Below are 12,395 nucleotides of genomic sequence, written 5' to 3'. Positions count from 1 at the left end.
GGGAGCGAGCGTGGGAGTGGGCGGCGCGGGGCAGAAGCCGAAGTCCGTAGCGGCGCGCACGGAAGGGAGCGCAGCCAGGCGGAGCCCTCGGAGCGGCGAGTGAAGCGGGAAAAGCGCGATGATGGCTACGAGGCCGGTAGGGGTTGGGTCCTTGCAGGGGTGGTGTGGAGCGGAGGTCTAGGACGTTCAGCCCCGAGTGTGCGGGCAGGTCCACAGGGCTTTCCAGGCGCAGGCTCCTCCGGGTTTTCCTCATCAGCGCTTCAGGGGTCTTCCTCTGGTTGTTTAGGGTTAAAAGTTTACTTCAATTGCCTGGCATCACACAGGCTCTCAGTAAATGTTGGATGAATGAATGAAGAAGTGCCATCGTGTGCAGAGGCGAGAGAACACCTGGTGTGTTGGCACAGGCCTGTAATTTCAGCCTTCCGGGAGATCGAGGCAGAAAGATAGCAAATTCGATCAGCCTGTGCAATTTAGTGACTTAGCGAGATCGTGTCTCAAAATAAAAAAGAAAGGGCCGGAGGTGTAGCTGTGTGAAGGCTCTATGTTCAATCCCCAATACAAAAAAGTAAAATAAAGAAAAAACCTGGTATTGAGCAAGTCGTGCAGGGCTCATGGTACAGACTTGAGGTAGTAAGGTAGGCTAGGGTCTGACTCTGTACTGTAGGCCTTGTTAAATTTGGACTGTGTTTCGAGGTTTTAAGGGAATTGTCGATTATTTGAGTTGGGGAGCAAGTTGATCAGATTGATGTTTTGTAAAACTCGCAGCTTTTAAGTATTTGATCAGAGATAGGACTGGAGGCCTAGAAATCAGGAGGGCTGTAAAGCAACCAGGTAAGCGTTGATGGTGGCCTGCACCGGGGCAGCAGTAGTGGGTTGGAGAGAAGTGGCCAGACTGAAGACCTGTTTTGGAGGAGTGAACAGAATTTAGTGTTTACGTCAGAACGGGAAGGAAAAAAGAGTCGGACACTTTGTATTTGGGGCGAGCAGTTAGATGAATGGTTGTGACATATATTGAAATTGAGAATTTTGGAAGAGAACATTTGAAGCAGGAGAAAGATAACAGCCTCATTTTGGAGAGTATTGAGGTTGTTGTGCATGGAGAAATTCAGGATTGGGACTGGATAGAGTGATTTTTGGATTTATGAATATTTAGGTGGCCAATGAAGCCCCGTAGAGAGTTTGGAGTGAGAAGCTAGGGAGATTAAGTGATGCATCTTGAGAGGTGCCAGTATTTAGTAGTGGTAGATGAAGATGCTATAAAAAAAAGGAAAAGCAGAGGCTCACTGCTCATGGGTTAGAGGGTAGAGATTATTGTTAGGAGGAGGGAATGATCAGTAGTGTCATTCGCCACGAGAAATCAAGCAGACAAGAGCTGAAAAGAATCCATTCGATTTGGTACCAAAGACGCAGGTGACGTTGTAGAGGGCCTAGGTGGAGAAAGGGACCTTAGAGATTGAAGAGAAGTGGGTTAGGGATACAGGAAAGGCTGTGCTTGTCGGTAGATGCTGGTGGAGGGAGCCCCATTTGATGATGTCAAACTTCCTCTGTGGTGGTCAGTGAAGTTATTTGCTGTATGTGAGGTGGCTGGAGCAGGTCCAAAATGCTTACATATCTGTCTCTGACTTCTAGCACAGTACAGTTTCTTCATGTTGCACAGAGGACACAGTCTTGCTGCTGACACAGTCCCTGCCCTGTGGGGAGGCAGAGGCCTGAGATGACAGCTGCTGGGGAGTTTAGAACAGATCATTCTGATCATAGTTGTACATGGCTTCATGAAGCTCCTGATAAGATTTTGTCAATCAGAGCAAGATCAGAAAGGACAGCTGGGATGAAAACACAGTATGTACAAAAGTCAGTGGAGATGGTAAAATGAGGATTGCAGAAAGTTGGACCTCGTGGGTCAGGAAAAGAAATTGCTAAAAGAGCAGGACTGATAGACAAGGGCTCAGGTAGAGGCAGTGCTGAGGAGCATAACGGAAAAAGCTGCAGCTTTTAGGTGTTGCAACAGATCCTCGTGCTAATGCTCATCTTTGACCCTATGGATGGAGCCAGAGGTGCTGGATTTGTGGCCCTGTGTTAAGCCCCTAAGCTGTGCTTTTTGTTGTTCCAGCTGCCAGCTCCAAAACTAGCTCAGGAGATGCCTCGTCACTCAGCATCGAGGAGACCAAGTGAGTACTATCTCCCTATGCTTCAGCATTTTTCTTCTGAGAAAGGCAGTTTGTGGGGTGGGAGGCTTTCTTCCACACAGTGTGCCAGTTGGACTGGGCAAGGCCATGTAAGTCATCTAAGTCATCATAGCTGCCTTTTTTTTTTTTTTTGGTACTGGGGATCGAATTTGGAACCTTGTGCGCAAGGCAGGCAGTGGAATCACTGAGCTAAGTCCCTGGCCCCATAGCTGCTTTTGAATCACAGGGGAAGAAACTTAAGAACCAAGCAGGAGGGCATTGGCTGGTTAAGGGCAGGCCAGGCCTAACACCCATGTTCCCTGGTCTGGGGGCTGGTTCCTTCCTAGAGTCCTAGGCTCGTACCTAGGACCCTTCCGACCACTTGTTTGCGCTGTTTTCTTTGTTGGTGGGTACTGGGGATTGAACAGGTCCTAGTACTTTCAAGGCAGGCGGCAGAACCACTGAGCTAAATTTCCGGCCCAATTTTCCACTCCTGTTTAAAAATGCATTTAACACCTGATTTATTTCATAGTTCTGACTCTTGTATCTCTTGTCCTCAGTAAACTCCGGGCAAAGTTGGGGCTGAAACCCCTAGAAGTCAGTGCTGTCAAGAAAGGTGAGCACGGGACTGAGGATGGGGGTCACGGGAAGGCATTGGGGTGGAGCAGAGAGGCCTTTTGAAAGGGTCTTTGAAGAAGGTGGGATGAAAGTACAGAGGCAGGCAGCACCATTCAGCAGTCCTGTATACATCTGCCTGCTGTCACAGTGGGCATCTGGGATGCATTTGCCCTGGTTGGCCCTGGTGTCCTCCTGGCTGGGAGGTGCAATTATATGGGCTGAGAGGTGTGCACAGTTGCTGCATACTCCCTAAGCTGTGTAGGTATTGGTTGGTTTGCTTTAAAAAAAAAAAGGAACTTTGGAACGTTGAAGGTCCTTTTGTACTGCATGGGTTGACAGGAGTGTGGGGATGAAGTGGGGCTAGGGAGGTGAAGGACTCTTCCCCTCTGTGGCCCCTTCTGGCGCCCTGAGCTGGAAGGGGGCAGAGTGAGTGGCTCCTTCCTCTCCCCCCAGCCATGGGCAGACATAGCCTCACGTCTGGGCCCCCCTTCCAGAGGCGGGCACCAAGGAGGAGCCCGTGGCTGCTGATGTCATCAACCCCATGGCCTTGCGACAGCGAGAGGAGCTACGGGAGAAACTGGCAGCTGCCAAGGAAAAGCGCCTATTGAACCAGAAGTTGGGGTGAGAGAGTCCTATCCAAGGTGGCCAGGGACAAAGTTGCTGTCCTTTCACTTTGTGGGTTGGGGTGGAATCAGGTGCTGGGCTTCCCTGAGCATTCTCTTCTTCAGGAAAATAAAGACACTGGGGGAGGATGACCCCTGGCTGGATGACACTGCAGCCTGGATTGAGAGGAGCCGGCAGTTGCAGAAGGAGAAGGACTTGGCAGAGAAGAGGGTGAGCACCGGGGCAGCCTCAAGTGGTGAAGGGTAGGAGCTGGTGAGGTCAGGGCCTGAACCTAAAGAGGTGACACATCGTGGACTGGGGAGGCCTGTACTCAGTGCTCTCTGCTCTGGGTTCTGCACAGCCTGTGGGATCTGCCCTCTCTGTGCTCTCACTCGATAGAATCCCTGGTGTTTTTTGGTAATGCTAAATGGCCTGAGGTCACAGGTCATCCTTTCATGTCCCATAGGCCAAGCTGCTGGAGGAGATGGATCAAGAGTTCGGCATCAGCACTCTGGTGGAGGAGGAATTTGGGCAGAGGCGGCAGGTGAGGCTGTTTCAGCTGGGAATGGTGAACAGAAGGGGACACTGTGGCCTTGGTGCTGCCATCCCAGCACTGGGGGTTACATGTGGTCCCTGATTGAGCTGGACCTTCCCTCTTAGGACCTGTACAGTGCCCGGGACCTGCAGGGCCTCACGGTGGAACATGCCATAGAGTCGTTCCGAGAGGGGGAGACTGTGATCCTCACCCTGAAGGACAAAGGTGAGCAGCACAGGGGTGCTCAAGCTGGGGCCTTGGGCACTGCTGAGTCCAGGGCCGGTGGGAATGGCCACTGCCTTCTCTGTTTCCAGGTGTGCTACAGGAGGAGGAGGATGTGCTGGTGAATGTAAACATGGTGGATAAGGAGCGGGCAGAGAAGAATGTGGAGCTGCGGAAGAAGAAGCCTGACTACCTGCCCTATGCAGAAGACGAGAGTGTAGATGACCTGGCACAGGCACGGTGGCAGGGTGTGCGGCTGGGGTGGAGAGTGTCGGTACTGGGTGTCAGGAGATGGTGGCCGGCCAGGTCCCAACCTGTGCCTCTTACCTTGCAGCAAAAACCTCGCTCTATTCTGGCCAAATATGACGAGGAGCTGGAAGGTGAGCGGCCACACTCCTTCCGGCTGGAGAAGGGCGGCATCGCTGATGGCCTGCGGGAGCGTGAGCTGGAAGAGATCCGGACCAAGCTGCGGTTGCAGGCACAGTCCTTGAGCTCGGTGGGACCCCGGCTGGCTTCTGAGTACCTGACGCCTGAGGAGATGGTGAGCCCCAGCCATGCTGTGTGTGGAGTGGTCATTGTCCTGCCCCTTGGGAGTCTGCAGCTGCCCCCAGTGCCCAAGAGGAGGTTGCTTTTGGGCAGTCCTTGGCTCTTGGTTGAGTTGGTAAATGACAGATCAGGGAGGCACTGAGTGTTGATAGGCAGAGACTGTTGAGCCAGATGAACCCAAGTTTGTGTTCCTACTCTGCCACACAGCCAGCTTGTGTCTTGGGCGAGTCATTTAACAGAGCTTGGGGTGCCCATCCAGAATGGCCATGACAGCAGCCGCCTCCTGAAGCTGCCACAATGTGAGGAGTTGCAGTTTTATAGATGCACGTGGATCTGGCATGTGGAGAGACTGGGAGTAGGGTAGACAGCTGGTGCTGTTGGCATCATGGCCAAGCAGGAAAAAGTCCAGGAGCCAGACTGCTGAGGGTCCTGAGCCCAACTTTCCTACATAGGAGCTAGGCAGCCCCCGGAAGGGTACTTAACCTCTTTGGGCCCCAGTTCCCCATCTCACAGTGCAGTGATACAACATCCACCTCAACATGTTGCATGTATGGGAAGTGCTGGGGATGGTGACAGACAGGGTAACACCAAAAGAGCTGTCATTGTTACTGGCTTCTGGTGGCCTGAAGTCACAGGTCACTCCTCCCTCCTCACACCTCTCTTTTTACCCTCTCAGGTGACCTTTAAAAAGACCAAGCGGAGGGTGAAGAAAATCCGTAAGAAGGAAAAGGAGGTGGTCATGCGGGCAGATGATTTGCTGCCTCTTGGGGACCAGACTCAAGATGGGGACTTTGGTTCAAGGTGGGCTTAGACACTGGTGGAGTGTGAGGGCCAGGCTCGTCCAGCCCAGGGGCTGGTGCTCACTGTGGGGCCTTTTCCTCCTAGACTGCGGGGCCGGGGTCGTCGCCGAGTGCCAGAGGCAGAGGAGGCCGCCCTGGAGGATGCTGAGAAGGAGCCTGTGCCCCAGCCCCCACCATCGGATGACACCCGTGTGGAGAACATGGACATCAGTGATGAGGGTGAGGGGCCGGCTGGCAGGGGTGGGGACAGGGCCCTGGGAGTCCAGGAGCCGATGTGAGCAGACATCCTGTGTTCTTGACAGAGGATGGGGGAGCTCTGCCATCAGGGTCCCCAGACGCATTGGAGGAGGATGAGGCGGAGCTGGAGTTGCAGAAGCAGCTGGAAAAGGGACGGCGGCTGCGGCAGCTGCAGCAATTGCAGCAGCTTCGTGACAGCGGTGAGAAGGTGAGGCTGACTAGAGTGACCAGTGTGTGTGTGGCTTCTGTCCCCAGGAGCATGCGTACTTTCCCACCGGAAGCCTCTTTTCTGTTAAATGTCATGTGATAAGCAGGTGTCCAGATTTAGCAGGTGGCTCCTGGCCTCTCCTTTCTTTGGGGATGTGTGTTGGATGCCTGCTGTGAGTGAGGCCCCATTCTCAGGACTGGGCTGTCACTGGGAAGTGGGAGACAGGGCTGACTAGTGTGGGTGAGGGGCAGCAGAGACCTTGTGAACACAGAGCAAACTTCTGATAATGGCAGTTGTTGGGCCAACAAGAAAACGAGGTGAGAACAGCTGTGTTCAGAGAGGGAGCATGGATAATCTTTGAGCTGAAATGTGGGGTAAAGGCCATGAGGGTCCTCTGGAGAAATGACCTTGGAGTGCCCTAGGATAGGTAGGGTGGAGCAGGGAGCGAGTGGCTGGACAGCAGGAACGAAGGTGAGTGGTCAGTGGGACTGAAGGCCACAACCATTGCTGACCTTCACAGGGTACTTACATGAAATGGACACAGGAGGACTTGGTGACTACAACTGCTCTGGGAGCTTGCTGTCCTGTCCTGGGGGATACAGTTCAGGCTGGCCTTGAACCTGTGGCAGTCCTGATTTTGCTTCCAAGTTTTGGGATTACAGGTGTATACTACACTACACACCTGGGGGAGGGCTTTTTTTTTTTTTTGGCAGCACCAGGGATCAAACTCAGGACATTGCATTCGCGAGGCAGGTGCACTGCCACTGAGCTAAATCCCCTGGCCCTGGGGGAGGTTTTTGGGGTTTTTTTCTCAAATTATTTTATTAGTACATTTTAGGTATACAATACATTTACATTCATCATTGGGAACTTGTACCTTTACATGATGTATCTTGGTTCTTATTTTTTCACCACTCCCTTGTCCTCCCTTCACCTGGGGGAGGGTTTTCTTAAGAGCAAAGAGATACTGGATGTCTGTGTCTGGCTGAGCCTTTGCACAACAGGAGGTGCATGGGTTGCTGGGCTCAGTGCTGGCAGCACAGGGAAGCTCTTCTCAAGACGCCTCCTTGCTCATGAAGCAGGATGGGAAATGCCAGCTGGGAAGTCAGGAGCATGAGCTGTCTGACTCCCTGGGCATTGGAGGAGCTTCCAGAAGAAGTGAGTCCTGGAAAGGGGAGTTGCTGGGTGAGGAATGGTTGGCAGGAGAGGCTCTGGATGCCAAGGCAGTGAGAGGCTTTGGAGAGGAGTGGCACAGGTCTAGTCAGGAGGGGCTGTGTAGGACTTTGGATGTTAATTCAAAGGGCAGTAGGGAGCCATTGTTGGTTTGGAGCAGAAAAGTGACTCATTGAGGTAGCTAGAGGTTAGAAATTGGACAGAGGAGGGGCAGGAGGCAGAGGAAGCCAGACAGACCATTTGGTTTGGGCTATGGGAATGGCATATGTACCAGACTCAGGAAGGATCCGTGGGTTCCCAGATCTCTGTGGCATCACCCCAGAAATTTCTGGGTCTGCCCACAGCTGCTTCCTCCCCCAGGTGGTGGAGATTGTGAAGAAGTTGGAGTCTCGCCAGCGGGGCTGGGAGGAGGAGGAGGATCCCGAGCGGAAGGGGACCATCGTGTTCAATGCCACCTCAGAGTTCTGCCGCACCTTGGGGGAGATCCCCACCTATGGTCTGGCTGGCAACCGGGAGGAGCAGGAGGAGCTCATGGTGGGTCCCACAGCCCCACTGCACCCTGGCCTGCCCTGCTTTTGGCAGGAGGATGTGGGTCCTCAGTGACAAACAGCCTTTGGGGGTGGTGGGCTGTTGCTGCCCAGGCTGACCTTGGCTTCCTGCCCCAGGACTTTGAACGGGATGAGGAGCGCTCAGCCAATGGTGGCTCTGAGTCAGATGGAGAAGAAAACATCGGCTGGAGCACCGTCAACCTGGATGAGGAGAAGCAGCAGCAGGATGTGAGGATGTACAGGGGTTGTGGGCTGGACAAGGGTCCCAGGCTTCCACTCAGCTCAGTCCCTGCCTCGCTGAGGGACCTGGGCTTTGTCTTCTTATCTATAAAATGGACTAGTGGGGATGAAGTACTGGGGGTGACCGGTGAGCCAGAAGGTGCTCAGACCCCCACCGTGTGCCATCCCCAGTTCTCTGCCTCCTCCACGACCATCCTGGATGAGGAGCCCATCGTGAACAGAGGGCTGGCTGCTGCCCTTCTCCTGTGCCAGAACAAAGGTGCGGGCGGGTGGCGAGGGAGGTGGGTTCGGGTGACCCCCTTTGTCCCTTCTTCCTCAGTACTGATACTGTGATCTGGGTCCCTGAGCCACTCCTTCCCATTCTGGCTGGTTCTGGGCAGTCACGGCAGCATCTGTCCCTTTGCCGTGCATTTAAGGATCTGAGTCACTTCTAGGAAGGTATGGGCGAGTAGAAACAGACTTTGGTGTTCGCCAGCTCTGCATGTCTTTCGTGAAGGGCTGATTCCTTGTTTGCTTTGTCTAGAACAGCATGACATTCTGCTGTCCGGCAGGGGTGTGAGGGTTTCATAGCACTCATGTAACTGTCCTGTCGTGGGGTAGGCAGCTTGTACCTCAAAGCCCTTCTGTCCCCAGGTCTGCTGGAGACCACAGTTCAGAAAGTAGCCCGGGTGAAGGCCCCCAACAAGTCCCTGCCCTCAGCTGTGTACTGCATTGAGGACAAGATGTGAGTATGGCAGTGGAGCTGGTGCCAGCGTGGGGTTGCCAGAAACACTAGGTGGTTGGTGGGTGACACAGACCTCTGTCTTGGTCCAGGGCCATTGATGACAAGTACAGCAGGCGAGAAGAGTACCGTGGCTTCACTCAGGACTTCAAGGAGAAGGATGGCTACAAGCCCGATGTTAAGATCGAGTACGTGGATGAGACAGGCCGGAAGCTCACACCCAAGGAGGTGAGTGGGCCCTTGGCAGATGGGGCCAGGCTAAGGCAGGCTCAGGAGGGGCAGAGCCCATGGAGGCAGTGCAGACCTGCGGGACCCTCACTGGCCTCCCACTGCCTAGGGGCCTGGTGAGGTGGCAGAACTTCTGTGCCTCAGTTTCCATCTGTAGCACAGCAGGCTCCTCGCAGGCTGGCAGGAGGGTCAGACAGGTGCCTTTGTACCTCTCCCCACCTACTGTAGCAGAAGCCTTCTGCCCTCAGGGCACCATCCTTGGTGGCAGGGTCCAGGACTGCCCCCTACCCCTATACACAACCCAATCAAGCCTCAGCCTTCACATGGCGGGTCTCATTCCAGATCCCCTGACAGTGCCCCTGTCACAACACATCTGATTGAGTGTTTTGCGATCTCTGCTGGAGTCCCCTGAGGGTCCCAGTGTCCTTTTCCACCCCACCCCCACCCCCGTCCCCTGTATTCAGTTTGGCGAGTTCCCCCACCATTTGGAGTGCTCCTTGGGTACAAGTGGCCCTGACCTCACCCGGAGTCCCTCCAGCTCCCACTTCTTGTCCTGTGTCCCCAGGCATTCCGACAGCTGTCCCACCGCTTCCATGGGAAGGGCTCAGGCAAGATGAAGACAGAACGGCGGATGAAAAAGCTGGATGAGGAGGCGGTGGGTGCTTGGATAAGGGGGGCTCTGCATTGGTGAGGGCTCAGGGTGATGACTGCTGGGCTGGCTCCTGCCCCTGTGCTGACTGTTGCCAACCCACAGCTCCTGAAGAAGATGAGCTCCAGTGACACTCCCCTGGGCACAGTGGCTTTGCTCCAGGAGAAGCAGAAGGCACAGAAGACTCCATACATCGTGCTCAGTGGCAGCGGCAAGAGCATGAATGCGTGAGTGGGGGCTCTCGGGACAGGTGGGCTGGGGGTGCTGTGTCCCTGCTCCGGCCTCACACCTCTCTTTTCCCCACAGGAACACCATCACCAAGTGAACCAGTCGACCTTTGGCCCCCTCCCCACCTTAACGTTAAATAAACCTCCCTCCTTATTTTTTCCTTCCTGGCCTGGTGTAGACTCCAGGGCTGGACCTCGGAGGAGGGAAAGACACTGCCCACAGGCAGGCTGATCCTCATGCTCACAATCAGCTGTGTTACCTTGGGCATGTTACTGAGTCTCAGTTCTGCCGTTTGTACAGTCCATACCTCTGCTCTGTAGGATGTTTGAGGATTCAGTGAGCTCCTTCATTCAGTCAGTTGTTCACCTGGAATTCAGATCTGAGCAAGGTGGGACAGAGCCCCGAACACATGTGGTTTAGAGTCTGGTCTGTGCCAGGCCAGCCCTGGCCATCAGGAGGCTCAAATACCTGGGCAGAGATGAGAGAAGAGAGCAGAGAGAAGTTGGTTTGTTCCTCCTCTGCCCCAGATGGTAGCACAGGGCCTGCTGCGGAAATCCTCCCTTCTCCCCCAGGCCAGCTTCCTGATGTGCAGTATAGGGTGTTTATTAGAGACTTGGTCCCCCAGGTGTCCAAGGCTGTGCAAGACACTGCCCTGTAATTTCCCTAGGTAAGCGTTCACAGATGACTCGGATGCCCAGCGAGGCATGGTAGGGACTGGGTCCTGTGCAGGGATGTGGTGCCACCTCTTGTTCTGGTTTTCATTCTGCCTGGGCTGCATTCTACACTGATTGGGCTGGGCATCCTGACAGCAAGCTGCCTGGGGAGGGCAGAGCCTACGGCCCTGGGCATTGTGGCCCCCACACACCTGCAGTAGGCAGGAAGGGATCCCTCCCAGGAGCTCTCGGGAGCCTGGCCTACACAGGGCTCACAGAAAAGTGACAGGCAGTTACCTGGAAGTCAGAAGACAGGAGCCTGCCCCTAAGTATATTCCCCAGTTACATTCCAGGTAGGCCACAGATTTTAAGATAATAAGGCCAAAAAATAAGTTTAAATGATTTTTTTTTTTTGGTAGTGATGGGGATTGAACCTTTGCACTGAGCTGCATCTCAGCCCTCTATTTTTATTTTATTTTTAAAACTATATGTTTGCAGTATGTAATGATATTCATTGTGGGGAATTGGTACAAGTACATACTACATCTCAGTTCTTCCTCCCTCCTTCGTGCTTTTGTTTTTTTGGTGGCGGTAATGGGGCCTTGCATTGAGCTTCATCTCCAGCCCTTGTTTTTTGAGACAGTTGCTAAGTTGCTCAAGCTGGGCTCCAATTTAAGATCCTCTTGCCTCAGCTTCCCAGAGTGCTGGGATAGGTGTGTGCTATTAGGCTTGGCTAAAAATGGTAAGTTTTAGAAAACAAAGTTGGAGTGAGACAAATGTAAGCAAAGGACAAAACCCAATTGCCTTAAAATAAACAACTGGTGTTGGATGGCACAATTACTGTGTGGCAAGGACCATGATGCAAAGTCAGCTCACTGTCTCCTTTGTTGTTTGTCTCCTCTATTCCAAGGCTGATTCCCGTTTGCATTTTGCTTTGGTTGTTTGCTCAGAGAGGGAGGATGCATGTGGGGTGTACATGGTGAGCCTAGAATTGGAGGAAACCAATTCATTTCTCTCAAAAGCCTGAGAGGTACTCCCCATTGCTGGGATGGATAGGCTGGCATCTCTGTTGGAGCTTTTGCCTCATTTTCAAGAAACAGCCCATCAGGTTGTTGCTACCGCTGTGATAGCCAAAATCAGCAGAGGTCTTGAGCCAGTATAGCCCCAAGGTATAATTGGCCCAGATGGTTTCCTAACTTTCTGGCCCTGGCCACTGGGTTGCTAAGAAGAAGGGAATCAAAGGGCTCCCACAGACCTCTGGCAGCTTCCTAACTGGTGCTGTCTGCTTACATCTTTTGCGTCTTGTGATTCTTCGTCCTGCTCTTCTCAGAGGTAGCTTCCTTGTAGCCTGCTTCCTGGGTGTGCACTATCCAGTGATTGAGCGGCTGTGGGCCACCAGGTCCCCTGGAGGGCTGAGTATAGGGCAAGCAAGAGCCAAGGACGCAGGTCCCAGGTTTGCTGCCTGGCAGTTGGCTTAAGGCCACAGTACTCCCCTGACCAGGCTCCTGGGCACAGTGATGTTTAGGGTGGCCTTGGGTCAGTGGAGGCATGGGCTCTTCCCACCTCCGAGTACCACCCATTTCAGCCTTTGGGTGGGTTTTCTGAAGCTGGTATGGCTTGTGCTCCTAACTAGGTCAGGCCTGGCTCTTGGCTCTGGGGTCTGGGGTCCTGCTCTCTGGCCTATGTCTATACCCTGCCCTGGATCCCTAGACCTTCCCAAGCCCAGCTTGGGGCTATGCCTATCATTTCTGGACCATTGTGCTCCCTTTTGCTCTCTGTTAAGAGATACAATAAACCAGCAGTGGTGACCCATACCTATAATCCTAGCACTGTGGAAGGCCAAGGCAGGAGGATTGCACAGCCTGGGCAATTTAATGACTTAAGAGCCTGTCTCGAGCATGGTGGGCTGGGGGTGTAGTTTGGGGTGAAGGCCCTGGGTTCAGTCCCCAGTACAAGGGGAAAAAAACCTTTCAGACTACTCCACTGGGGCCATTTTGTCTTAGAAATTCCTTCTGTCAATG

At 53.6% G+C, this 12,395-nt stretch overlaps 1 protein-coding gene across 1 annotated transcript in view; it reads left to right on the top strand.

The window, feature by feature from the left end:
• The window catches only part of Sart1 (spliceosome associated factor 1, recruiter of U4/U6.U5 tri-snRNP), an 11,248-nt gene extending 430 nt beyond the window's left edge, over positions 1-10,818 (top strand). The window contains 20 exon segments of the mRNA XM_033756467.1: positions 1-136; positions 2,111-2,168; positions 2,726-2,781; positions 3,278-3,404; positions 3,512-3,617; positions 3,853-3,930; positions 4,047-4,146; positions 4,236-4,378; positions 4,478-4,684; positions 5,366-5,490; positions 5,575-5,708; positions 5,792-5,934; positions 7,468-7,641; positions 7,773-7,883; positions 8,067-8,154; positions 8,529-8,619; positions 8,709-8,844; positions 9,410-9,499; positions 9,599-9,720; positions 9,800-10,818. The exon segment at positions 1-136 is cut by the window's left edge and continues 45 nt beyond it. Coding sequence (XP_033612358.1) covers positions 1-136; positions 2,111-2,168; positions 2,726-2,781; positions 3,278-3,404; positions 3,512-3,617; positions 3,853-3,930; positions 4,047-4,146; positions 4,236-4,378; positions 4,478-4,684; positions 5,366-5,490; positions 5,575-5,708; positions 5,792-5,934; positions 7,468-7,641; positions 7,773-7,883; positions 8,067-8,154; positions 8,529-8,619; positions 8,709-8,844; positions 9,410-9,499; positions 9,599-9,720; positions 9,800-9,818 — 2,244 coding nt within the window. The 3' untranslated portion in view covers positions 9,819-10,818.
• Positions 10,819-12,395: the final 1,577 nt, after the last annotated feature.

The sequence above is a fragment of the Fukomys damarensis genome, unplaced genomic scaffold, assembly GCF_012274545.1.
Source record: "Fukomys damarensis isolate Sample0158 unplaced genomic scaffold, DMR_v1.0_HiC HiC_scaffold_27, whole genome shotgun sequence".
Lineage (NCBI taxonomy): Eukaryota > Metazoa > Chordata > Mammalia > Rodentia > Bathyergidae > Fukomys > Fukomys damarensis.
This window is presented reverse-complemented; position numbering and strand designations above follow the sequence as displayed.